The sequence below is a fragment of the Oncorhynchus tshawytscha genome, unplaced genomic scaffold (assembly GCF_018296145.1).
Source record: "Oncorhynchus tshawytscha isolate Ot180627B unplaced genomic scaffold, Otsh_v2.0 Un_contig_4934_pilon_pilon, whole genome shotgun sequence".
Lineage (NCBI taxonomy): Eukaryota > Metazoa > Chordata > Actinopteri > Salmoniformes > Salmonidae > Oncorhynchus > Oncorhynchus tshawytscha.
In genome coordinates, this window is record NW_024609814.1 from 665,001 (window position 1) to 692,631 (window position 27,631).

Below are 27,631 nucleotides of genomic sequence, written 5' to 3' on the forward strand. Positions count from 1 at the left end.
TAGTGTACGTCAAACGTCAATACAACTCAATGGAAACCCATTAGATGAGTCGAGGCTTGAAATCGACCCAATATGGCAACCCTAATTAACAGAACCAACATCGCAACCCGTATTAGAATGGACTGTAATGGACGTCACACAGGCCTCACTTCAATATTAACACACACAACACATGTTAAGTGACTGAGCATTCACCACGTTTGGTTCAGTGTTAGCCTCTAGGCCTCATGTTAGTGGTGATGGTTACTGTTTAGTGTTAGTCTGTAGTGTGTCTTTTTACAGGTGAGATACCAGTGTTCTACTACAGCAGTATAAAGGGAGGGGAAACATCATTTATACATAATAACACATTTTAAACAGTCAGCTATGGCACATCCTCTATCCAGGAGCCTTTACATTATTAACATCCACAAGTACACACACACACACACACACACACACACACACACACACACACACACACACACACACACACACACACACACACACACACACACACACACACACACAAGACACACACACACATACTCAAATCAAATCAAATTTTATTTGTCACATACACATGGTTAGCAGATGTTAATGCGAGTGTAGCGAAATGCTTGTAAATGCGTATGCGCACGTACAGTACCAGGCATACACGCACAAACACACCGCCTCACAGGCCTATGGGCATGAATACACACAGACACACACACACTGAGGTTTGCTTGCAATGTCGGGCCCTTTGTGGATTCATGTGAACGGCTGCTGCCACAATATTATCAATAGGTAAACACTCTTAAAGAGACTTAGACTGTGTCAGACACACTGGTGACAATGAGTTTACATAACTGGCACTCACAGAGGAGTGGAACCTACAAATACTGGTATTCTGCTGTCTGTGACACTCGGAGACACTGCTGGACTCCAACGTGGAGCTTTAGATCAGAAGATGAGAAGTGAAGAGAGGACTGACAGACAGATGTGAAACACTAGTTAGAACAGATCAAATGAACCAAAGATGGACCTGCTCCTTCCTGCTGACTTTCAAGAGTCGCAGGAAGGGATGGAGGAAAGGAGAGGGAGAGAGAGAGAGCAACAGAGAGAGAGAGATGAAGATGAAGAAAAATGAGGGAGGAGAGAGAGAGAGACAGAGAGAGAGAGAAAGAGAGAGAGAAGGGGGAGGGAGAGAGACAGAGAGAGAGAGAAGATGATAGATGAGGGTGACCAACGATGATTGATACTGGCTGTCTTCTCCTTCAGAGAGGATCACATTGCTGTGTTTTTCTTTGAAGTGTGTATATGTGTTTGTGTTTGTGTTTGTGTGTGTGTGTGTGTGTGTGTGTGTGTGTGTGTGTGTGTGTGAGAGAGAGAGAGAGAGAGAGAGAGAGAGTCTATGTGTGAACTGTGTGTGTGTGTATACTGTATCAGTGTGTGAGGGAGTGTGTGTGTGCTGGTGCTTGTGACTGCTGGTAGATCTGTCAAATCTCACGGTTGGAAAGTGGAGCAGAAGAGCTTTCTCATGTCCAACAGTGGAGCGTGTTCAGGAGTCACAGCCGTTTACAATAGAAGAGGAGAATGGATGATGGAGAGATGAGGGGAGAGGTTAATAAGTGATATAGAGATTTTATAATGATTTTATAAGATAATGATGACGGACAGCGGTAGGGTTGGGCGGTATGCAGATATTCATACCGTCGTACCGTTTCTGGACCATACCGGAGCATACGGTATTACCGGAGGTGCACACAAGGGGTGCTATTTCAACCCAAATTATTATTATTATTATTATATCTGTTTTTTTTAACGCACCAAACAATTTAGGCAACAGGGACCTTGACCCAGGAAGGGATTGAATGTCTCTGCTTTAACCTAGAAGCTTGATCTTGACATGTAGCCACCTAGCTAGCAAGTCATCAAACCAAATCCAAAGCTGGGTGTCATTTATTTGACACATCTTATTTTTCTTATAGATATACTTAACTTATAAGAAGTGGTATAGCACACACCCACGCAAAAATAATAATAATAATAATAATAAATGTAAACAAAGTGTTCCACAGGGAGGCTGGCCCATGTTGACTCCAATGCTTCCCACAGTTGTGTCAAGTTGGCTGGATGTCCTTTGGGTGGTGGACCATTTTTGATACACACAGGAAACTGTTGAGTGTGAAAAACCCAGTAGCGCTGCAGTTCTTGACACAAACCTGTACTTTTTGGGATTCTGTGCATATTGTTTTGTATTGCTAGTTATTATTAGCATCTGCAAACCTATGCAAGTGACAACAATGAACTTTGATTTGATATTTCCCTATTGTTCGTTACACATCGTCATCTGTGTGTGTGTGTGTGTGTGTGTGTGTGATGGGGTCCCGATGCATACAGTTAGTGCCTTATAAATTCTATATAAAACGTCTGGTTCATCCTTGGGAGCAATTTCCAAACACCTGAAGGTACCACGTTCTGTACAAACAATAGTACACAAGTATAAACACCATGGAACCACGCAGCCGTCATACCGCTCAGGAAGGAGACACGTTCTGTCTCCTAGAGATGAACGTACTTTGGTGCGAAAAGTGAAAATCAATCCCAGAACTCCAGCAAAGGACCTTGTGAAGATGCTGGAGGAAACAGGTACAAAAGTATCTATATCCACAGTAAAACGGGTCCTATATCGGCATGACCTGAAAGGCCGCTCAGCAAGGAAGAAGCCACTGCACTAAAACCACCACAAAAAAGCCAGACTGCGGTTTGCAACTGCATATGGGGACAAAGATCGTACTTTTTGGAGAAATGTCCTCTGGTCTGATGAAACAAAAATAGAACTGTTTGGCCATAATGACCGTCGTTATGTTTGGAGGAAAAAGGGGGAGGCTTGCAAGCCGAAGAACACCATCCCAACCGTGAAGCATGGGGGTGGCAGCATCATGTTGTAGGGGTGCTTTGCTGCAGGAGGGACTGGTGCACTTCACAATATAGATGGCATCATGAGGGAGGAAATTAAGTGGATATACTGAAGCAACATCTCAAGACATCAGTCAGGAAATTAAAGCTTGTTTGCAAATGGGTCAATGACCTCAAGCATACTTCCAAAGTTGTGGCAAAATGGCTTAAGGACAACAAAGTCAAGGTATAGCCCTGACCGCAATCCTATAGAAAATTTGTGGGCAGAACTGAAAAAGTGTGTTCAAGCAAGGAGGCCTACAAACCTGACTCAGTTACACCAGCTCTGTCAGGAGGAATGGGCCAAAATTCACCCAACTTATTGTGGAAAACTTGTGGAATTCTACCCGAAACGTTTGACCCAAGTTAAACAATTTAAAGGCAATGCTACCAAATACTAATTGAGTGTATGTAAATTTCTGACCCACTGGGAATGTGATGGAAGAAATATAAGCCCAAATAAATCATTTTCTCTAATATTATTTTGACATTTCATATTCTTAAAATAAAGTGGTGATCCTAACTGACCTAAGACAGGGAATTTTTACAAGATTAAATGATAGAAATTGTGAAAAACTGAGTTTAAATGCGTTTGGCTAAGGTGTATGTAAACGTCCGACTTCAACTGAACATGGCATGGAGTCTCACAACCAGTCCTAGTGTTACCATGACGATTTAGCTTCCTACCCACACTCTCTCTTGCTCTTCCTTCTCTCTCATCCTTCCTTTATTCTCTCTTTCATTCCTGCCTGGGCAGACTTCCCGGTCGCTTTGTAGAGAATCTAGGTTATAGTCCAGACCATTTCTCCCCTTCCATCGCTCTCTTTCTATTCCATTTCATATGATCTCCCTCTCTCTTTCTATTCCATTTCATATGATCTCCCTCTCTCTTTCTATTCCATTTCATATGATCTCCCTCTCTCTTTCTACTCATTTTCATATGATCTCCCTCTCTCTTTCTATTCCATTTCATATGATCTCCCTCTCTCTTTCTATTCCATTTCATATGATCTCCCTCTCTCTTTCTATTCCATTTCATATGATCTCCCTCTCTCTTTCTATTCCATTTCATATGATCTCCCTCTCTCTTTTTACTCCATTTCATATGATCTCCCTCTCACTTTCTATTCCATTTCATATGATCTCCCTCTCTCTTTCTACTCCATTTCATATGATCTCCCTCTCTCTTTCTATTCCATTTCATATGATCTCCCTCTCTCTTTCTACTCCATTTCATATGATCTCCCTCTCTCTTTCTATTCCATTTCATATGATCTCCCTCTCTCTTTCTACTCATTTTCATATGATCTCCCTCTCTCTTTCTATTCCATTTCATATGATCTCCCTCTCTCTTTCTATTCCATTTCATATGATCTCCCTCTCTCTTTCTACTCCATTTCATATGATCTCCCTCTCTCTTTCTATTCCATTTCATATGATCTCCCTCTCTCTTTCTACTCATTTTCATATGATCTCCCTCTCTCTTTCTATTCCATTTCATATGATCTCCCTCTCTCTTTCTATTCCATTTCATATGATCTCCCTCTCTCTTTTTACTCCATTTCATACGATCTCCCTCTCTCTTTCTGTCCTTCCCTCTCTTTCTATCCCTATTTTTTTCTCCTCACAGTTCAACAACATCCTGTTTAGTTGGACAAAGACACACAGACAGAGACACACAGACAGAGACACAGATAGACAGACAGACAGACAGACAGACAGACAGACAGACAGACAGACAGACAGACAGACAGACAGACAGACAGACAGACAGACAGACAGACAGACAGACAGACAGACAGACAGACAGACAGACAGACAGACAGACAGACAGACAGACAGACAGACAGACAGACAGACAGACAGACAGACAGACAGACAGACAGACAGACAGACAGACAGACAGACAGAGGGTAGTCTACTCTCTCTCACCTATTTTTCTTTATATTGGGAGGAACCAATCTCAATATCCAGGTCCCATTCAGTGGGACCGAGACAGAGGGGAAGGGTGTTGATGTGACACCACCACTATCCTCTGTCCTCTGGCTCTCTCTGGTTGCGTCCTAAATGTCACCCTTTTCCCGACATATATAGTGCACTACATTTGCCCAGGGCCCATACCAAAAGTAGTGCACTATATATGGAATAGCGTGCCATTTGGGACACAATCTATGTATGGTTATCAGCAGCAGCAGCTCTATCTGCCTGTCAGGATCCATTCCATAATTCAGGAGGAGAAGGGGACTTCCTACGGCTTGACTGACAGGCAACACAAACACACAAACAACAAGCCTCTCTTTCTCTCTCTCCCTCCCCCTACCTCTCTATCATTCTCTGTCGTTCTTCCTCTTTCCTCTTTCCAACTCCCTCTCTCTCTCTGCTCTCTATCCTTCTCCTCTTTCTCTCCCAGTCTTCCCCTCTTCTCTCTGTCTTCCCCCTTTCCTCTCTACTGTCTCTCTCTTTTTCTCCTTTCGCTACCTCGCCCTCTCTCCCTCTCCATAATGTTCCAAGGGCTTAGCAGCAGAACAGAGAACAGCTCTTCAGGGCACCAGTATTTAGCATTAGGTATGTGTGTGGGTGTGTGTGTGTGTGACCCAGATATTTACAAAGTTTCTAAAATAGCTCTTCAACTTCAAGCTGAGTTCCCATTCACCACATCCCCTCCTATAGGGCACATGTATTATATGTAGGGTATTTTCAGACTTTATTGAACAGACAACGAGGATAACAGCGTGGAAAGATAGACGTTGTGTCAAAAGGCAATAGGCCGGGGTTTAAACCTACTGTATGCCGACAGCGTAGACGTGTACCGGAGGCTGCGGCATTACCGCTACACCAGCCAGACTACTACCACATTCTATACATGGCTAACATGACCAAACGTTAACACTGTTGAGCAGACGATCAGTTCAAATGTTAAACTGGTAAGTGCTTGTAACTCAACCCTCTCATTGTGTAGGTCCAGGGGTGGCTTGTCACATACAACACACGCACACGCACACACAATACACACACACACACACACACACTCACACAGACACACACACATGTAATTAGCCACCGGGGCTTACAGTCCAGATATGGTATAAGTAGTGCTTCCAACTGCAGTGTTGCCATGTAGATGGCTACTGTAATTACTACTAGAGGCTGAGTGGTGTGTGTGTGTGTGTGTGTGTGTGTGTGTGTGTGTGTGTGTGTTGGCCAGAATTGTGCCTCACTTAGCCTTGGCATTCCCAATGGCTCTCATAGTGTGTAGAGCCTCCACACACACACACACCTGCACACACACACCTTTATACACACACCTGCACACACACACACGCGACACACACACACACACACACACACACACTGGTGGTGAGATGTATCCGTCACACAGAATGTAACCCATTTCCGTAGCTGGAAGTGAAGGATGCTATAGCTGCCTGCTGTCCGCCCACACACACCAGACTACAGTGCCCTGTGATGTGCAGAGATGTTCTCCCTCGTATACGGGAGATAGAGGCAGACACATATTCACACACACGCAAGCAGGTAGTTGCGCACACACACTTGCATGGATGCACATATACAGTAAAACACACTTAACATGCTGTACAGATTCACTGTCTCTCACAAATACTGTCATCTCCACATAGACAAGCACAAACACACCCACCCACCCACCTATCTATCCATTTATACTGAACAAAAATATAAACGCATCATGCAACAATTTCAAAGATTTTACTGAGTTACAGTTCATATTCGGAAATCAGTCAATTGAAATAAATTGATTAGGCCCTAATCTATGAATTTCACATGGCTTGGGAATGCAGATATTCATAGTTAGTCATCTGTTAGTCACAGATACCTTAAAAAAGTTAGGGTCGTGGATCAGAAAACCAGTCAGTATCTGGTGTGACCACCATTTGCCTCATGCAGCGCAGCACATCTCCTTCTCATAGAGTTGATCAGGCTGTTGATTATGGCCTGTGGAATGTTGTCCCACTCCTCTTCAATGGCTGGATATTGGCGGGAACTGGAACACGCTTTCGTACATGTTGATCCAGAGCATCCCGAACATGCTCAATGAGTGACATGCCTGGTGAGTATACAGGCCATGGAAGAACTGGGGGATTTTCAGTTTCTAAGAATTGTGTACAGGTCCTCGTGACATGAGGCAGTGCGTTATCATGCTGAAACATGAGGTGATGGCGGTCCCGGTATCTCTGAGCATTCAGATTGTCATCGATAAAATGCAAATGTGTTTATTCTCTGTAGATTATGCCTGCTCATACCATAACCCCACCGCCACCATGGGGCACTCTGTTCACAACGGTTGGACGTACTGCCAAATTCTCTAGCACAACGTTGGAGGCGGCTTATGGTAGAGAAATTATCTGGCAACAGCTCTGGTGGACATTCCTGCAGTCAACATGCCAATTGCACGCTCCCTCAAAACTTGGGAAATCTGGGGCATTGTGTTGTGTGACAATACTGCACATTTTAGAGTGACCTTTTATTGTCCCAAGCACAAGGTGCACCTGTGAATGTCATGCTGTTTAATCAGCTTCTTGTTATGCCACACCTGTCAGGTGGATGGATTATCTTGGCAAAGGAGAAATGCTCACTAACAGGGATGTACACAAATTTGTGCCCAAAAATAGACAGAAATAAGCTTTTTGTGGGGATGGGTACTTTTATTTTAGCTCATGAAACATGGGACCAACACTTTACATGTTGCGTTTATATTATTGTTCAGTGTACATACAATCTAATGTCCAAAGCCAGAGATTGCAGAAGTTCCAGTTTTCAGTGCAACTTATGGCTTCAATAAGCACTAAGGCGCGTGTCCAGTCCCTTGCCCACCCCTGCAACACTCAGCCACAGTCCACCACTGTTAATATCAAACCCTTAATGTACTGGGCTCAGAGCTAAAGCCTTAATGAAGTGATAGGAGTGGACTGAAGTAGAGCATAGAGACCAGCCTGGAGGGGAAGGTCAAGGGTCAGCTCTGTCTATGGGGTTCACTTCTACTCGTACAATGTATAATTTATACTATACTGTACTGTAGTGTCTAATACTCATCCACGCACACTGTAGATATGTGAATGCATTGACATCGCATGGGAACACACACACATACCATGCACACTGACGCCACACACACACACACACACACACACACACACACACACACACACACACACACACACACACACACACACACACACACACACACACACACACACACACACACACACACACACACACACACACACACACACACTTTCACACTCACCACATATGCTGCTGCTACTGTCTATTATCTATCCTGTTGCCTAGTCACTTTACCCCTCCCTATATGTACATATCTACCTCAGTTACCTCGTATTCCTGCACATCGACTCGCTGCTGCTACTCCCTGTATATAGACATGTTATTTTGACTCATTATTGTCATTCATTATTCACTGTGTATTTATTCCACATGTCACTATTTGTATATACTGTGTATATATATATATATATATTTATTTATCTTTAACTCTGCATTGTTGGAAAAGGGCCCATAAGTAAGCATTTCCCTGGTAGTCTACACCTGATGTTTATGAAGCATTTGACAAATTAAATTTCATTTGAAAGCATATGTATGTCAGTCTGTGTGGGAAGAAACCTCTGATATTATATTATATACACACATTCTGCATACTCACTGACACATGCTGCATACCCACTGACACACATTCTGCATACTCACTGACACATGCTGCATACCCACTGACACACATTCTGCATACTCACTGACACATGCTGCATACTCACTGACACATGCTGCATACTCACTGACACACATGCTGCACACTCACTGACATACATGCTGCATACTCACTGACACACATGCTGCATACTCACTGACACACATGCTGCATACTCACTGACACACATGCTCATACTCACTGACACACATTCTGCATACTCACTGACACATGCTGCATACTCACTGACATACATGCTGCATACTCACTGACATACATGCTGCATACTCACTGACACACATGCTGCATACTCACTGACACACATGCTGCATACTCACTGACACATGCTGCATACTCACTGACACACATGCTCATACTCACTGACACACATTCTGCATACTCACTGACACATGCTGCATACTCACTGACATACATGCTGCATACTCACTGACACACATGCTGCATACTCACTGACACATGCTGCATACTCACTGACACATGCTGCATACTCACTGACATACATGCTGCATACTCACTGACACACATGCTGCATACTCACTGACACACATGCTGCATACTCACTGACACACATGCTCATACTCACTGACACACATTCTGCATACTCACTGACACATGCTGCATACTCACTGACATACATGCTGCATACTCACTGACATACATGCTGCATACTCACTGACACACATGCTGCATACTCACTGACACACATGCTGCATACTCAATGACACATGCTGCATACTCACTGACACACATTCTGCATACTCACTGACACACATTCTGCATACTCACTGACACACATTCTGCATACTCACTGACATACATGCTGCATACTCACTGACATACATGCTGCATACTCATACATGCTGCATACTCACTGACACACATGCTGCATACTCACTGACACACATGCTGCATACTCACTGACACATGCTGCATACTCACTGACACACATGCTGCATACTCACTGACACACATTCTGCATACTCACTGACATACATGCTGCATACTCACTGACACACATTCTGCATACTCACTGACACACATTCTGCATACTCACTGACACACATGCTGCATACTCACTGACACACATGCTGCATACTCACTGACATACATGCTGCATACCCACTGACATACATGCTGCATACCCCCTGACACACAACATATGGTATACACTTGCTCAACATAAAGTGTATGCTGCACACATTGAGTTCAATAGATAAAATAAATATATGCATTATTCCTCCAAAGACTGTTAGTAACACATGCAAAACAGCAGGAGAAGACACGTGGATACACATCCATCCACACACACCTCCATCCAAACACCACGTGTGCGACGCTACGCCAGGTGTGTGTGTGTGTGTGTCTGTAGGCTACTCCAGTCCAGTCTTACCGTGACAGTAGGGATAGCGGTGACCAGAGAGTAGACCAGTGCCGGCGGCGCCTTGCTGTCATCCTCGGGTCCGGGGTACGGTTTGGAGAACGTCTTGTCGAAACAGAAGAACCCTTGGACGTGAACGGGGAACGTGTCTGTGTACTCAAAGTAGTACGCCAGGAGAACCGTTCCAGCCATGATCACCAGCTGGAAATAGAACATGGTTCTAGGTTTAGAAAGAAGGGAAGAGAACCGAAGAGAACTGAAGAGAACCGAAGGATAGTAAGGTGGATGGGAAAACAAAAAGAAGCTATTGATGAGAAAAAGGAGAGAGGAGAAGGAGGCGATTCCTTTTTGAGCGCGGTGACATATGCTTCCGGAGTGTGTAGAATGAAAGAGAGCAAAGAGAGGAGAGAGAGAGAGAGAGAGAGAGAGAAACAGAGATAATGAGAGAGAGAGAGAGAGAGCGAGAGAGAGAGAGAGAGAGCGAAACAGAGAGAGAGAGAAACAGAGAGAGAAAGAGCAAAACAGAGAGAGAAACAGAGAGAGAGAGAGAAACAGAGATAATGAGAGAGAGAAACAGAAAGAGAGAGCGAAACAGAGAGAGAAACAGAGAGAGAGAGCGAAACAGAGAGAGAAACAGAGAGAGAGAGAGAAACAGAGATAATGAGAGAGAGAAACTGAGAGAAAAAAAGAGGATAGAGAGAGAGAGAAAGAGAGAGAGAGAGAGTTGAGAGAGAGAGAGACTGAGCGAGAGAGAGAGAGAGAGAGAGAGAGAGAGAGAGAGAGAGAGAGAGAGAGAGGGAGAGAGAGAGAGAGAGAGAGAGAGAGAGAGAGAGAGAGAGAGAGTTGGAGAGAGAGGGAGAGAGAGAGAGAGAGAGAGAGAGAGAGAGAGAGAGAGAGAGAGAGAGAGAGAGAGAGAGAGAGAGAGAGAGAGAGAGAGAGAGAGAGAGAGAGAGAGAGAGAGAGAGAGAGAGAGAGAGAGAGAGAGAGAGAGAGAGAGAGAGAGAGAGAGAGAGAGAGAGAGAGAGAGAGAGAGAGAGTTGGAGAGAGAGGGAGAGAGAGAGAGAGAGAGAGAGAGTTGGAGAGAGAGAGAGAGAGAGAGAGAGAGAGAGAGAGAGAGAGAGAGAGAGAGAGAGAGAGAGAGAGAGAGAGAGAGAGAGAGAGAGAGAGAGAGAGAGAGAGAGAGAGAGAGAGAGAGAGAGAGAGAGAGAGAGAGAGAGAGAGAGAGAGACTGAGTCCGAAGGATGAGGGTAAAAGAAAGAAACAGAAAATTAAGAAAGATGCTGCTGTTCTGTAAAGGGGAAAAAAATAAATGAAATTACAGTGGAAGTGTGAGAGAGAAAAGAGGCAGAGAGAGAGAGAGAAATAGGTGGGAAGAGCAAGGAGGATAGCACAAGTGCAAGCATGGGAGGGAGGGAAAGGGGGTGTGTGCTGTGTGTGTATGTGTGTGTGTGTGTGTGACGCTGGTGTGCTGTCGATCACATGCAGTGTCTGCATGAGTGGTAGTGTGCCATACACTAGAGCGAGAGGTGATTCACAAAAACATATTTGGAGACTGCAATGTGCACAGCATGATACTAAACATCTGTTAGCACGTTATCATGAATATGTCTGCGTGTGTGTGTGTGTGTGTGTGTGTGTGTGTGTGTGTGTGTGTGTGTGTGTGTGTGTGTGTGTGTGTGTTTGTTCAAGAAACACTGGACATGTGCATGTGTGAATGAATTGTACACATTCATTGACTGTGTTTCTTGTCTGTGTGTGTGGGTGGGCTCAGCAGGTGTGTGTATTTATAGACTGTTTATAACCATACATCCATATTGTCCTGTGGAGCTTTCTCTCCTCTGCTGTCTATCTGTGGGAGGTAAAGCTCTTTGAACTGTGGGTCCCCTGTGAATCAATATGGGTTTTGTGTGTGTGTACATACTTCTGCTACAACGGCACATCCCTGCAGGGCTCCAACCATCATGTCAAGAGCAAAGTCATTGGGGACAACACACACACACACACACACACACACACACACACACACACACACACACACACACACACAACACACACACACACACACACACACACACACACACACACAGGCACAGGCAAAGCGTCTAGCAGCAGTCAGCACAGTAATTTATTTATAGATGCACACATCAAGCTACGTGTATCTCTTCCTCTCCATACGCTGCTCTGGGATGCACACCGCATTCTGAGCATCCTGATCATCCCTCTTTCTCTATGTAGCTGCTCAGAAACATTATGTACCAATAAAGAGCAACATTTTCAGGAGACATTCTCCCATCGACCAAAGCTCAGCGTTCAACACCATAGTGCCCTCCAGGCTCATCACTAAGCTCAAGACCATGGGTCTGAACATCTCCCTCTGCAACTGGATCCTGATTTCCTGACGGCAACAACACATCCGCCACGCTGTCACTCAACACAGGGCCCTCTTAGGGGTGCATGCTTAGTCCCCTCCTGTACTCCCTGTTCACCCATTACTCAGTGGCCGCGCATGACTCCAACACCATCATTAAGTTTGCTGACGACACCACGGTGGTGGGCCTGGTCACCGATGACGATGAGACAGCCGACGATGAGACAGCCTACTCTCCCTCAGCCTCTCCCTCAATGTCAGCAAGACAAAGGAGCTGATTGTGGACTACAGGAAACGGAGGGCTGAGCACATCGCCATCCACATCGACAGGGCTGTAGTGGAGCAGGTCAAGGTCCTCAGTGGCTACATGGTGAATTATCATGGTCCACACACACCAACACTGACATGAAGAAGGCACAAAGTTCCTCGGTGGCTACATGGTGAATTATCATGGTCCACACACACCAACACAGACATGAAGAAGGCACAACAGTGCCTCTTCCTCCTCAGGAGGCTGAAAAGATTTGTAACGGGCCCTCAGATGTTCAAAAACTTCTACAGCTGCACCATTGAGAGCATCTTGATTGGCTGCCTCACTGTTAGGTATGGCAACAGCTCGACATCTGACCGCAAGGTGCTTCAGAGGGTAGTTCGTACAGCCCAGTACATCACTGGGGCTGAGCTCCCTGTCATCTAGGACCTCTATACCAGGTGGTGTCAGAGGAAGGGCCTAAAAATTGTCAAAGAGCCATGAGCAGCCTTTAAAAGAATTTCATGGCTACATATGTGAGCGCTACGGGGCGATAGTCATTTGCCTTTGTGTTCTTGGGCACAGGGAACATGGGGGTCTGCTTGAAACCTGTACATGTAAACCTGGGTCAGGGAGAGATTGAAAATGTCAGTAAAGACACTTGCCAGCTGGTCAGCGCATACCGTGAGTATGTGTCCTGGTAATCTGTCTGGCCCGCAGCCTTGTGAATGTTAACCTGTTTAAAGGTCTTACTTACATCGGTTACGGAGAGCGAGATCACGCAGTCGTCTGGAACAGCAGGTGCTCTCATGCATGGTTCAGTGTTGCTTGTCTCGAAGCGAGCATAGAAGGCATTTAGCTTGTTTGGTAGGCTTGCATCACTGGGCAGCTTGCGGCTGGGGTTCCCTTTGTAATCCGCTTTAGTTTGCAAGCCCTGTCACATCAGACGAGCGTCAGAGCCGGTGTAGTAGGAACCGATCTTAGTCCCGTACTGCTGCTTTGGCTGTTTGATGGCTCGTCGGAGGTCTGTCACTTTTCAAGAACTCCTGTAGCTAACTTTCTCCCTCAGGGAAATATTTCTCATTTTTGATACGACCTCCCCCTTTCGTCCTATGTTACTAGTTCTATTACTGAAACGATTACAGACTGCCACAGTAAAACTGTTCATAAGGTGTCCTCTGTTTGGTAAAGTGTGTTTCTAGAGCCCTTTCTCTGTACTTAACCTGTGTACTAACACTATCAGTCTCGGTCTCCTCCTCTCAGCGGGGTGTTCACCTTGGACAGACAGGGACACATCGACCTCTCCAGCTTCCTCTCCTCCTTTTGTCCCCATTCAGTACACAGAGCAACCCACGCACTGCAGCCTCCCAGTCTCCATAGACTAACACTGGAACACTCTCCCTTACATAGAGGAGCATAGAGTCCTTGGGAGACTTTAACACCACCAGATACAACTGTCCACTGTTTAAACTCCTGTAGGACAGTTCTTGTCTCAGGGATCACTGTGACACTGCATACCATTCATCATCTCACTGATTTGTTCTGTATTTATGTTAATGTGGCCCAAATTGCCCTCTAACATGCTCCTAGATTTTCTCAAAAACAAGACTGGCGTCACATTCGTTACATTTACGTAACTCAAAGCAGAATTATATTACACAGCTTAATTCTTTTGAAAGCTTCAAACACACATGCCTTACTGCTCAAACTGTATCTCATGGCACCATTCGCAGGGAAAATTAACTTGGCAGTCTTATAAGAGGAATATTTATTTCAAGCTTATTGCTCTTATACAAGCTGACTCCACGCTAGAGGAGGCTCACATTAACACACAGGCAGAGACGAGGGTCATAACGTTTGTTACAGGCAGCCGGCCTTTGGTTGCGGCAGCCATTTTGACTTGGCCAATGGATTCCTTCCTCAAACAAAGCAGCGGGGCTTCAGCGATGCTTCAAATGAACTATTCCTACTAGTGGAACTGAATGAAGTGGCCTGGCTGGTCTGGCTGTAATGCCACGACCTCTGGCACACGTCTACATTGTCGGCATGGATTGAAATCCAGCCTACTGCCCTTTGCTACAACCTTTCTCTCTTTCCCACTGGCATCCTCTGTCACCATCTGTTCAATAAAATCAAAAAATCGCTTCAAAATGTTTTTTTTTTCAATTTAAGATGTTAAAGTGTCTCTCTTAATGTAGTGGGTAAATAAATAAATGACTAAATAAGTAAGTACGCAGATACAGTAAGACAGTCCCTGTGAGTCAGTGTCTGAATCCCAAATGGCACCCTATGCCCTACATAGTGCACTACGTTTGACAAGAGCCCTATGGGCCCAGGTCAAAAGTAGTGCACTATGTGGGATAGGGTACAATTTGGGACGCAAACTAGTTAGAAGATGGTGTTGTGTTTGCTTAGCATAGCTAATGTCCCTGTGGTTTAGACACTGTGAGGCTTGTACATAAGCGTTGACATTAGACGCTGTCACAAGTGCTACGTCGACCCCTAGCTTCAGCAGAACACCAGATGGCAGAAGAGTCACCCGTAAAGTCAAACGTGTGTGTATATCACAGTGGGTGTGTTCAGATGACAGCAGCACCCTATGGAGATGAGTCCTGGGGCGGGTGAGCAGTAAGTGGAGAAACAATGGAAGACAGTGTCTTTGTTGTACATGGATTATAAAATAAAGTGTCTATATGTGTGTGTTCCAGAGAGAGAGAGAGGGAGAGGGGGAGAGAGAGAGGGAGAGAGGGGGAGAGAGAGGGGGAGAGAGAGGGGAGAGAGGGGAGAGAAAGGGGGAGAGAGGGAGAGAGAGGGGGAGAGAGGGAGAGAGAGGGAAGAGAGGGAGAGAGAGAGAGAGAGAGAGAGAGAGAGAGAGGGAGAGAGGGGGAGAGAGAGAGGGGAGAGAGGGGGAGGGAGAGGGAGAGAAAGGGGGAGAGAGGGAGAGAGAGGGGGAGAGAGGGAGAGAGAGGGGGAGAGAGAGGAGAGAGAGAGAGAGAGAGAGAGAGAGAGAGAGAGAGAGAGATTATGTGTTTAGATCAGTATGTAATAAGATTTAATTGAACTACAGCATTCATCCAGGCGTTTGAAAAATGTATCTAAAGAGTTTGGGAATCCCTGAAAAGAGTGTTCTCTGATGTTAGATACTGTTCCTTCTATTTGAAAAACATTGTTCTGCTCTTGCACAGCCTTCACATTACTTCAGATAGTCTGACATCACAAGGGAAGGATCAAGGATCCTACAAAGCCCTACACATCTCCTCCTCCTCTCCTCCTGTCTCCTCTCCTCACTTATCCTCTGCTATTCAAGACAGACAAGCCTTCAAGTGTGACTCTCACACTCTGACAGATGATTAGAAGACCCAGACCTAGATTTCTACCACTACATGGCCCTCCTCGGGCTATGGAGCGGTAAAAACACACACACACACACACACACAATCTTGGAAAAAAGGGTTCCAAAAGGATTTATGCGGCCGTCCCAACAGGAGAACCCTTTTTGGTTCCAGGTAGAATTATTTTTGTTCCATGTAGAATCCTCTGTGGAAAGGCTTCTACATGGAACCCAAAAGGGTTCTATCTGGAACAAAAAGTGTTTCTTCAAAGTGTACTGTTACGGACAGCCAAATAACACTTTTCGGTTCTAGATAGCACCTTTTTTACTAAAAGTGTACATGCAGTTTCACTTCAAACACTAAAAGAGGTCAAAACCATCAAAGCGTCTCATGTGTTTACATGTGCACGCACGCATGTGTGTGTGTGTATATGGGTGTGTGAATGTGTGTGTGTGTGTGTGTGTGTGTGTGTATATGGGTGTGTGAATGTGTGTGTATATGAGTGTGTGAATGTGTGTGTGTGTGTATATGGGTGTGTGAATGTGTGTGTGAGTGCATGCATCATATGAGAGACTTTCTTAGATTACAGGGACCAGTCTGTCACCTTGTGTTGGAAATGTGCGTAGCAACAATCTCAACGGGGGACTTGTGTTGAGAAAGATGAGCTGCCTGATAGAAATGAATGGATGGACCAGAGGGAAGGAAGAAAGTGAGGCTTGAAAGAGATGAGGGAGAAAACCAAAGTGAGGGAAAGAGATAAAACACTTAATGAGTGTTAGGGACATGGAGGGAAGCGATGCATAGGATGCCATAGGGAAATAAAGTGGTCTGAGGAGGAGAGAGGCAGTGCTACATTTGTCAATTGGTGCCGGAACAAAAAGTGAGCCAAGAGGGGGATGATTTGGGGGGCTCTGAAGTACCAGGACGCATAAATAAAAATCATCTTTATAATAAAGCATTGCAGGCATTATCCTTGTGTGTGCTGCAGTAGAAGAGTAAAGCCGCTTGCAGAAGTTGCACCGATGTGAAGCCTCGAGATCAGAATTTTTGGGTGCCTTTTATAAGCGCATTTCATGCAACTCTACATCATTTTAGATGACTGGAGACTTCAGCAGAATCTGTTTTAATACCTCACAGATGATGGAGATGACAGGCTATACTGACACTGACAAGAGTCTGAGATCAAGAAAATCAACCTTGTCATGAATCCATCATTAGTGGGACTAGGTAGGTGGAGACACATATTGTACAATATGAGGAGGAAATTACAGTCCTACAAAAAGCTTCCCAGTTTCACTGACTCACCCGGTGCACAGTTCACTTAATGGCGATGGCCGACGTGCTCGTGCCAAACTCCTATCTCTCTGCGAAGACGTCTATGTTGGTTCGCTACTACAGGACTAGTAAAGACCCAGTGCACTTACTTTTGTGAAAACATTGCTTTCACAAAATGGGACCGGGCCACGTCTCTTACAATTCCAACTATTGAATCCTGCAAGATACTGTTCTTAATTCTAAGCAGAGATGCTTCAAAGAATGTTGCCCGCCCTACAGACGTCTACATCGGTCCACTAATACTAGTAAAAGCCCAGTGCACTACTTTTGTGATGATCTTTTCCTCCCAACTTTTTCAGGGGGTGTTGCAGCACCCTCAGCACCCCTACTTCCAGCGGCTGTGCTATTGATCCTCTGTGGCTAAATGACAGGTCTACTCCTGATGCAGTCATCTAAATGATGTCACTTCTTTCTGAACACACAGCAGTAATCACATCACTTTGGCACAATGTATTTAGATTGTTCAGGGCTGCTGAGGCACCTCTGTCTCCCTTCGCACGGCTATGATTCTACAAGGAAAATACATGATGAAGTGCAACGCAAGGAGAGACGTTTTGCAGGCTCATGTCTATCAGAACAGAGAGAGGGAGAGAGACCGTAGAAAGTGAATGTCATTCTGGTTCTGCGGAAGACAGCGATGGCCCGCGCAAACCATGATCCCGGACCAACACAAATCCATTCGTAGAATATCAGGCACATTTTCACGTTACTTTTTTAGGGGCGTGATAATTACAGAGGAGGCAGCTTGAATTGTTCATGCCACCAGAGGTACCGGATCCTGGTAAATGGGTTCCAGAACGAAACAGTCCAAAACTGAGAGGTGCCGGATACTGTTCCGGTAGGAACTGGCTCAAATGAAGCACCGGAGAGAGGAGGGGGAGAGAGAGGGAGAGAGAGGGAGAGAAAGAGGGAGAGAGAGGGAGAGAGAGGGACAGAGAGGGAGGGAGAGAGGGAGAGAGAGGGAGAGAGAGGGAGGGAGAGACAGAGAGAGAGGGACAGAGAGAGAGAGAGAGAGAGAGAGGGAGAGAGAGGGACAGAGAGGGAGGGAGAGAGGGAGAGAGAGGGAGAGAGGGAGAGGAGGGGAGAGAGGGAGAGAGAGAGGGAGAGAGAGGGAGAGAGGGAGAGAGAGGGAGAGAGAGAGAGGAGAGAGAGAGAGAGAGAGGGACAGAGAGGGAGAGAGAGAGGGAGAGAGAGGGAGAGAGGAGAGAGAGAGAGAGGAGAGAGAGAGAGAGAGAGAGGGAGAGAGGGACAGAGAGGAAGAGAGAGGGAGAGAGAGAGAGAGGAGAGAGAGAGGGAGAGAGAGAGGGGCATAGAGGGACATAGAGGGAGAGAGAGAGAGAGAGAGAGAGAGGGAGAGGGAGAGGGAGAGGGAGAGAGCGACAGACACCGAGAGAGTAGAGGGAGGGTGAAGAGCAGGAGGGGGAGGTAAAGAAATAGAGAAAGGAGATAGAGAGAGAAACATGGCGATTGTGAAGGATCAAAGCATTAGCATGCATACATCTTTTGGCGCCCACACACTCCTCTACACTCCTTCTGTTCTCTCCTTTGTTTCGCTCACCACCTGTCATTCTTTCCTAATCCATGTTTTTCTTTCATTAGAATGTCCTCTTCAGAATCCTATCTGTCAAATCCTTTTCTACATATTTTCTCTCTCAATTCAATTCAATTCAATTCAAAGGGCTTTATTGGCATGGGAAACATATGTTTACACTGTGCAATAAACAATCAAAAATGAACAGTGCAAATAGTTAAAGTACATAAATGCTGCTGTGATGGCACACTGTGTGTGGTATTTCACCCAATAGATATGGGAGTTTATCAAAATTGGATGTATTTTCTATTTCTTGAAGGTGTCTGTGTAATCTCAGGGAAATATGTGTCTCTAATATGGTCACACATTTGGCAGGAAGTCAGGAAGTGCAGCTCAGTTTCCACCTCATTTTGTGGGCAGTGTGCACATAGCCTGTCTTCTCTTGAGAGCCAGGTCTGCCTACAGCGCCTTCTCTCAATAGCAAGGCTATGCTCACTGAGTCTGTACATTTTCAAAGACTTCCTTCATTTTGGGTCAGTCACAGTGGTATTCTGCCATTGTGTACTCTCTGTTTAGGGCCAAATAACATTCTAGTTTGCTTTTTTGTTAATTCTTTCCAATATGTCAAGTAATTATCTTTTTGTTTTCTCATGATTTGGTTGGGTCTAATTGTGCTGCTGTCCTGAGTCTCTGTGGGGTCTGTTTGTGTTTGTAAACAGAGCACCAGGACCAGCTTGCTGAGGGGACTCTTCTCCAGGTTTGTCTATCTGTAGGTGATGGCTTTGTTATGGAAGGTTTGGGAATCGCTTCCTTTTAGGTGGTTGTAGAATTTAACAGCTCTTTTCTTGATTTTGATCATTAGCTGGTATCGGCCTAATTCTACTCTGCATGCATTATTTGGTGTTTAACGTTGTACACTGAGGATATGACATTTAATTCCAAAATCATGGGCATTAAAATGGAGCTGGTACCCCCTATGCTGCTATAACAGCCTCCACTCTTCTGGGAAGGCTATCCACTAGATGTTGGAACATTGCTGTGGGGACTTGCTTCCATTCAGCCACAAGAGCATTAGTGAGGTCAGGCACTGATGTTGAGCGATTAGGCCTGACTCGCAGTCGGTGTTCCAATTCATCCCAAAGGTGTTTGATGGGGTTGAGGTCAGGCATCTGGTGCAGGCCAGTCAAGTTCTTCCACACCGATCTCAACAAACCATTTCTGTATGGACTTCACTTTGTGCACAGGGGCATTGTCATGCTGTAACAAGAAAGGGGCTTCCTTAAATTGTTGCCACACAGTTGGAAGCACAGAATCATCTAGAACGTAATTGTATGCTGTAACGTTAAGATTTTCCTTCACTGGAACTAAGGGACCCGAAACATGAAAAACAGCCCTAGACCATTATTCCTCCTCCACCAAACTTTACAGTTGGCACTATGCATTGGGGCAGGTAGCGTTCTCCTGGCATCTGCCAAACCCAGATTCGTCTGTCGGACTGCCAGATGTTGAAGCGTTTATTCATCACTCCAGAGTCCAATGGAGGCTAGTTTTACACCACTCCAGCCGACGCTTGGCATTGCTCATGGTGATCTTAGGCTTGTGTGTGGCTGCTCGACCATGGAAACATATTTCATGAAGCTCCCGACGAACAGTTATTGTAATGATGTTACTTCCAGAGGCAGTTTGGAACTCGGTAGTGAGTATTGCAACCGAGGACAGATGATTTTTATGAGCTATGCGCTTCAGTGGTCCCGTTCTGTGAGCTTGTGTGGCCTACTACTTTGCGCCTGAGCCGTTGTTGCTTCTAGACGTTTCCACTTCACAATAACAGCACTTGACTAGGGCAGCTCTGGCAGGGCAGAAATTTGACGAACTGACTTGTTGGAAAGGTGGCATCCTATGACGGTGCCACGTTGAAAGTCACTGAGCTCTCCAGTAAGACCATTCTAATGCCATGTCTATGGCGGTGTGATAGATTTTATACACTTGTCAGAAACGGGTGTGGCTGAAATAGCCAAATCCACTCATTTGAAGGGGTGTCTACATACTTCTGTATATACAGTATAGTGTATTTTTTATTTATTTAACCTTTATTTAACTAGGCAAGTCAGTTAAGAATAAATTAGGAACAGTGGGTTAACTGCCTTGTTCAGGGGCAGAGCGACAGATTTTTACCTTGTCAGCTCAGGGATTTGATCTTGCAACCTTACAGTTACTAGTCCAATGCTCTAACCACTAGGCTACCTGCCGCCCCCATGTGTATATGTTGAAGAGGTTGGGGCTCAAGCTGCACCACTGTCTTACCCCACGGCCCTGTGGAAAGAAATGGTTGTGTTTTTTGCCAATTCTAACCACACACCTGTTTGTGTACATGGCTTTCATATTGTTGTATGTTTTTCCCCCAACACCACTTTCCATCCATTTGTATAGCAGACCCTCATGCCAAATAGAAATCAACAAAGCATGAGACGACTTTGCCTTTGTTTTGTTTGGTTTGTTAGTACATTGGGGTGTGCAGATGTATACCTGGTCTGTCGTATGGTAATTTGGTAAAAAGCCATTGAACATTTGCTCAGTACATTGTTTTTTTGGACGGACAGGTTTCTCAATATCTTTCATCTTTCTTAGGTTTATGCATTCTTCATCAAACCATCGGCCATTTGTCTCTCTCGCTCTCCTGTCTCTCTCTCTCTCTCTCTCCTGTCTCTCTCTCTAACCCCCCCTCCTCTCTCCCTATTCCTGATAGAATGAGACAAGGCTTGGTCTACATAATGACATCACCTCAGTAGTTTACTCTTAGGGGAAACTCAGCAACATTGTGTTAAACATGGTTTACAATTCAGCACAGTAGATGAGCAACTCTGCATTGAACATCACATAGGCAAGAAGATGTGGACATTACACACAGTCCATGTGTCTCAGCACACTAGTAGGAACATACTGTATGTGTTCACATATTACACAAGTCACTTCCTACATCTAACAGTCCCTTGCGTTTACTCAGTACACATAATCAGTGATAACCAAGACCTTCTGTTAGATGGGTGCAATAATGTATGTGTATTTCTGGTATTGTGAAGTCTCTATCTCTCTCTCCCTTTCTCTCGCGCCTCTCCTCTGTCTCTCCCTAACCTCTCGCTCCTTCTCTCTCTCCCACCCTTCTCTCACTACCCCCCCTCCCCTCTTCCCCCATCTCCTAAACCCTTCCCTCTCGCTCTCTCTCCGTCTCCCTATCTCTCTCATATTAACAAACAGGTGGGAGCTAACGAGTGCTTCGGGCTGCATCCGTTAGATCATCACTGCAGGTGCTATTCATAGAACCACTCCTCCTTTTCTTCATGACTGCCTTAAAGTCCTCTTTTCCTCCCCCATACTCCTCCGAGAGAGACTCTAGACCATCTAGTGTGAGTGGGCTACTAACTCTTTCTTGACAGCCAGAAAGAGATGGATTTGAATGAGCTGTATGTGTGTGTGTGTGTGTGTGTGTGTGTGTGTGTGTGTGTGTGTGTGTGTGTGTGTGTGTGTGTGTGTGTGTGTGTGTGTGTGTGTGTGTGTGTGTGTGTGTGTGTGTGAGTGCATACAGGCGGACTTGATACACAACCTTACGCAACCAATGCCTATTCTGGAAACTGGAAACATGGACGGGTGTCCACCTCTTATCTATACAGAACCAACATCCTACTGCAGTTTCTGTTGACTGTGGTTTGTGTGTTTCTAAGCTGCAGCTATGTAGCATAAATACAACAATGCTGGTTGGAGGGACAAATGGCACCCTATTCCCTATACAGAAGAGTGTGCTACCTTTGACCAGGGCCCATAGGGAATGTCTCAGATGAGTTCTCTATGGGGCAATCTGAATACAATACGCTTGTCAGTTTTCTCATCAGCCATTCATTTAGTTCATTCATTTAGTTCATTCATTTAGTTCATCCATTCATTTAGTTCATTCATTTAGTTCATTCATTTAGTTCATCCATTCATTTAAACTAATGAATGTAGTTTACAAGAAAAGAGGCCAAATCATTCGACAGTTGTCGGGTACGATAGTTGAACCAATCGCTGATTGCCCCTTTATTTCCATATAGTATGACCACCCAATTGCCACTTCCTTCCCCTTCCACTGAAGCCCGGTGCAAAATCAGTTACATCAAAACGACTTTTGAAGCACTTCAGTCTTTGAAGTGAAGGAGCCAGTTAGCCTTGAGAGCAGACACTTTCTTGCACCATATTCCCCATACACTGAGTGCACAAAACATTAAGAACACCTTGTCTGTCTATGACATAGACTGAGTAGGTGAATCCAAGTCAAAGCTATGATCCATTATTGATGTCAGTTGTTAAATCCACTTTATTCAGTGTAGATGAAGGGGAGAAGACAAGTTAAAGGATTTTTAAGACATCAAATCAAATCAAACTGTATTTGTCTAGGTAGACCTTACCGTGAAACGCTTACTGACAAGCCCTTAACCATCAATGCAGTTCAAGAAAGAGTTAAGAAAATATTTACCAAATAAACGAATGTAAAAAATAATAAAAAGTAACAATAAAATAACAATAACGAGGCTATATACAGGCGTTACCGGTACCGAGTCAATATGCGGGGGTACAGGTTAGCCAAGGTAATTTGTACATGTAGGTAGGGGTAAAGTGACTATGCGTAGATAATAAACAGCGAGTAGTGTAAAAACAAACGGGGAAGGGGGGTGTCAATGTAAAGAGTCCCGGTGCCCATTTGATTAACTGTTCAGCAGTCATATGGCTTGGGGGTAGAGGCTGTTAAGGAGCCTTTTGGTCCTAGACCAGTCTATGACTTGGGTGGCTGGAGTCTTTGATCATTTTTGGGGCTTTCCTCTGATACTGCCTAGTATATAGGTCCTGGATGGCTGGAAGCTTGGTTCCAGTGAAGTACAGGGCCATACTCACTACCCTCTGTAGCGCCTTACAGCTGCCAAGCAGTTGCCATACCAGGTGGTGATACAACCAATCAGGATGCTCTTGATGGTGCAGCTGTAGAACATTTTGAGGATCTGGGGACACATGCCAAATCTTTTCAGTCTCCTGAGGGGGAAAGGGTGTTGGCGTGCCCTCTTCATGACTGTCTTGGTGTGTTTGGACCATGATAGTTCGTTGGCGATGTGGACACCAGGGAACTTGAAACTCTCGACCAGCTCCACTACAGCCCCGTCGATGTTAAGCATTTCGCTACACTCGCATTAACATCTGCTAACCATGTGTATGTGACAAATAAAATTTGATTGGATTTGATTTGATTTAATGGGGCCTGTTCGGTCCACCTTTTCCTGTAGTCCAGAAGCAGCTCTTTTGACTTGCTCACATTGAGGGAGAGATTGATGTCCTGGCACCACACTGCCAGGTCTCTGACCTCCTCCCTAAAGGCTGTCTCAACGTTATCGGTAATCAGGCCTCACACTGTTGTGTCGTCAGCAAACTTAACGATGGTGTTGGAGTTGTGTTTGGCCACGTGGTTGTGGGTGAACAGTGAGTACAGGAGGGGACTAAGCACGCACCCCTGAGGGGCCCCAGTGTTGAGGATCAGCGTGGCAGATGTGTTGTTGCCTGCCCTTACCACCTGGGGGTGGCCCGACTGGAAGTCCCGGACCCAGTTGCAGAGGGAGGTGTTTAGTCCCAAGGTCCTTAGCTTAGTGATGAGCTTTGTGGGCACTACGTTGTTGAACGCTGTGCTGTAGTCAATGAACAGCATTCTCACATAGGTGTTCCTTTTGTCCAGGTGGGAAAGGGCAGTGTGGGAGTGAGATTGCATCATCTGTGGATCTGTTGGGCCGGTATGCAAAATTGGAGTGGGTCAAGGGTATCCGGGATGATGCTGTTGATGTGAGCCATGACCAGCCTTTCAAAGCACTTCATGGCTACCGACGTGAGTGCTACAGGGCGGTAATCATTTAGGCAGGTTACCTTCGCTTCCTTGGGCACAGGGACTATGGTGGTCTGCCTGAAACATGTAGGCATTACTGTAGCGGTTTTCTTCTGGGGAAAGAGAGGCGGATCAAAATGCAGTGTGGTTAGTTTTGTGCATCTTTAATAAAGATGAAAGTACAACAATCTACAAAACAAAAACCGTGAAAAAACCAAAACAGTCCTATCTGGTGCCACAAACACAAAGACAGGAACAATCACCCACAAAACCCAACACAAAACAGGCTACCTAAATATGGTTCCCAATCAGAGACAATGACTAACACCTGCCTCTGATTGAGAACCATATCAGGCCAAACATAGAAATAGACAAACCAGACACACAACATAGAATGCCCACCCAGCTCACGCCTTGACCATAATAAATAAACACAAAACAAAGGAAATAAAGGTCAGAACGTGACAATTACAGACTCGGTCAGGAAGAGGTTGAAAATGTCAGTGAAGACACTTGCCAGTTGGTCAGCACATGCTTTGAGTACACGTCCTGGTAATCCGTCTGGCCCCGCAGCTTTGTGAATGTTGACCTGTTTAAAGGTCTTGCTCACATCGGCTACCGAGAGCGTTATCACACAGTCGTCTGGAACAGCTGGTGCTCTCATGCATGCTTCAGTGTTGCTTCCCTAGAAGCGAGCATAAAAAGCATTTAGCTCATCTGGTAGGCTCGCGTCACTGAGCAGCTCGCGGCTGGGTTTCCCTTTGTAGTCCGTAATAGTTTTCAAGCCCTGCCACATCCGACGAGTGTCAGAGGCGGGGTAGTAGGATTCGATCTGAATCCTGTATTGACACTTTGCCTGTTTGTTAGTTCGTCTGAGGGCGTAGTGGGATTTCTTATAAGCGTCCGGATTAGTGTCCTGCTCCTTGAAAGCAGCAGCTCTAGCCTTTAGCTCGATGCAGATGTTGCCTGTAATCCATGGCTTCTGGTTGGGATATGTACGCCTGTATGTTCCAGTCTGTGCTAGCCAAACAGTCCTGTATAGTAGCATCCGCATTATCTGACCACTTCCGAAATTGAGCGAGTCATTGATACTTCCTGCATTCATTTTTGCTTGTAAGCATGAATCAGGAGGATATAATTACGGTCAGATTTGCCAAATGGAGGGCGAGTGAGAGCTTTGTATGCATCTCTGTGTATGGAGTAAAGGTGGTCTAGAGTTTTTTTCCCCTCTGGTTGCAAATGTGACATGCTGGTAGTTATGAGGTAAAACGTATTTAAGTTTGCCTGCATTAAAGTTCCTGGCCACTAGGAGTGCCGCCTCTGGATGAGCATTTTCTTGTTTGCTTATGGCCTTATACAGCTGGTTGAGTGCGGTCTTAGTGCCAGCATAGGTTTGTGGTGGTAAATAGCCGGCTACGAATAATGTAGATGAGACCTCTCTTGGTAGATAGTGTGGTCTACAGCTTATCATAAGGTACTCTACCTCAGGTGAGCAATACTTAGAGACTTCTTTAATATTAGACACCGCTCACCAGCTGTTATTGACACATAGACACACACCCCCGCCCCTCATCTTACCAGACGTAGCTTCTCTGTCCTGCCGATGCATGGAAAATCCCGCCAGCTCTATATTATCTGTGTCGTCGTTCATTCACGACTTGGTGAAACGGAACATATTACCGTTTTTAAAGTCCCGTCGGTAGGACAGTCTTGACTGTATATCATCCATTTTGTTTTCCAATGATTGCACATTGGCCGATAGAACGGATGGTGGTGGAGGTTTACTCACTTGCCTACGAATTCTCCGAAGGCTGCCTGACCTCTTCGCCCTTTTTCTCCGTGTTTTCTTCACGCAAATGACAGGGATTTGGGCACATTCCCTAGAAAGCAGTATATCCTTTGTCCAGTTCGAGGTGAGTAATCTCTGTTCTGATGTCCAGAAGTTGCTTTCGGTCATAAGAGACAGTAGCAGCAACATTATGTACAAAATAAGTTAAGATATAAGTTACAAACAACGCGAAAAAACTAACAAAATAGCACAGTTGGTTAGGAGCACCATAAAACGGCAGTCATCCCCTCCGGTGCCATTCTGAGTATCATAGATTGTGTATGTGTGCCATTCAGAGGGTGAATGGACAAGACAGAATATTTAAGTGCCTTTGAAAATGATATGGTAGTAGGTGCCAGGAGCACCGGTTTGTGTCCAGAACTGCAACGCTGCTGGGTTTTTCCACACTAAACAGTTTCCTGTGTGTATCAAGAATGATCCACCACCCAAAGGACATCCAGTCAACTTGATACAACTATGGAAAGCACTGGATTCTACACCTTGTAGAGTCAGTACCGATGAATTGAGGCTATTCTGAGAGGGGGGGAGCAACTCAATATTAGGAAGGTGTTCTTAATGTTTTGTACACTCAGGTTATTGCACTGGTTTTCAAATCAAATCAAATCAAATTTATTTATATAGCCCTTCGTACATCAGCTGATATCTCAAAGTGCTGTACAGAAACCCAGCCTAAAACCCCAAACAGCAAGCAATGCAGGTGTAGAAGCACGGTGGCTAGGAAAAACTCCCTAGAAAGGCCAAAACCTAGGAAGAAACCTAGGTGGTTTTGACCAGGGCCCATAGGCAATGTCTCAGATTTGTTTTCTCTGGGGCAACCAGAATACAATTAGATTGACAGTTTTCTCATCAGCTGTTCATTTTGTAACTAATTAAGTTTACAAGAAAAGGTGCCAAAATCATTTGACAGTTGTCGGGCACAACAGTTGAACTAAACTTTAAAAGTTATATTCTTCAAGAATCAATGGGTATATCATTAATTTAAGTCCAAAAAGTGTATGTACCAACTGCTGAT

General features: G+C 45.1%; 1 protein-coding gene across 3 annotated transcripts in view; it reads right to left on the reverse strand.

Moving 5' to 3' along the window:
* Positions 1–27,631, reverse strand: part of LOC112242231 (phospholipid phosphatase-related protein type 5-like) — a 50,787-nt gene that overhangs the window by 15,039 nt on the left and 8,117 nt on the right. For 2 of the 3 annotated variants that reach the window (XM_042318717.1, XM_042318719.1), the window contains exon 3: positions 10,074–10,262. In XM_042318717.1, the coding sequence (XP_042174651.1) occupies positions 10,074–10,262 (189 nt within the window). Of the gene's footprint in view, positions 1–10,073; positions 10,493–27,631 lie in introns of those variants that run through there. The other variant, XM_042318718.1, reaches the window with a different exon arrangement.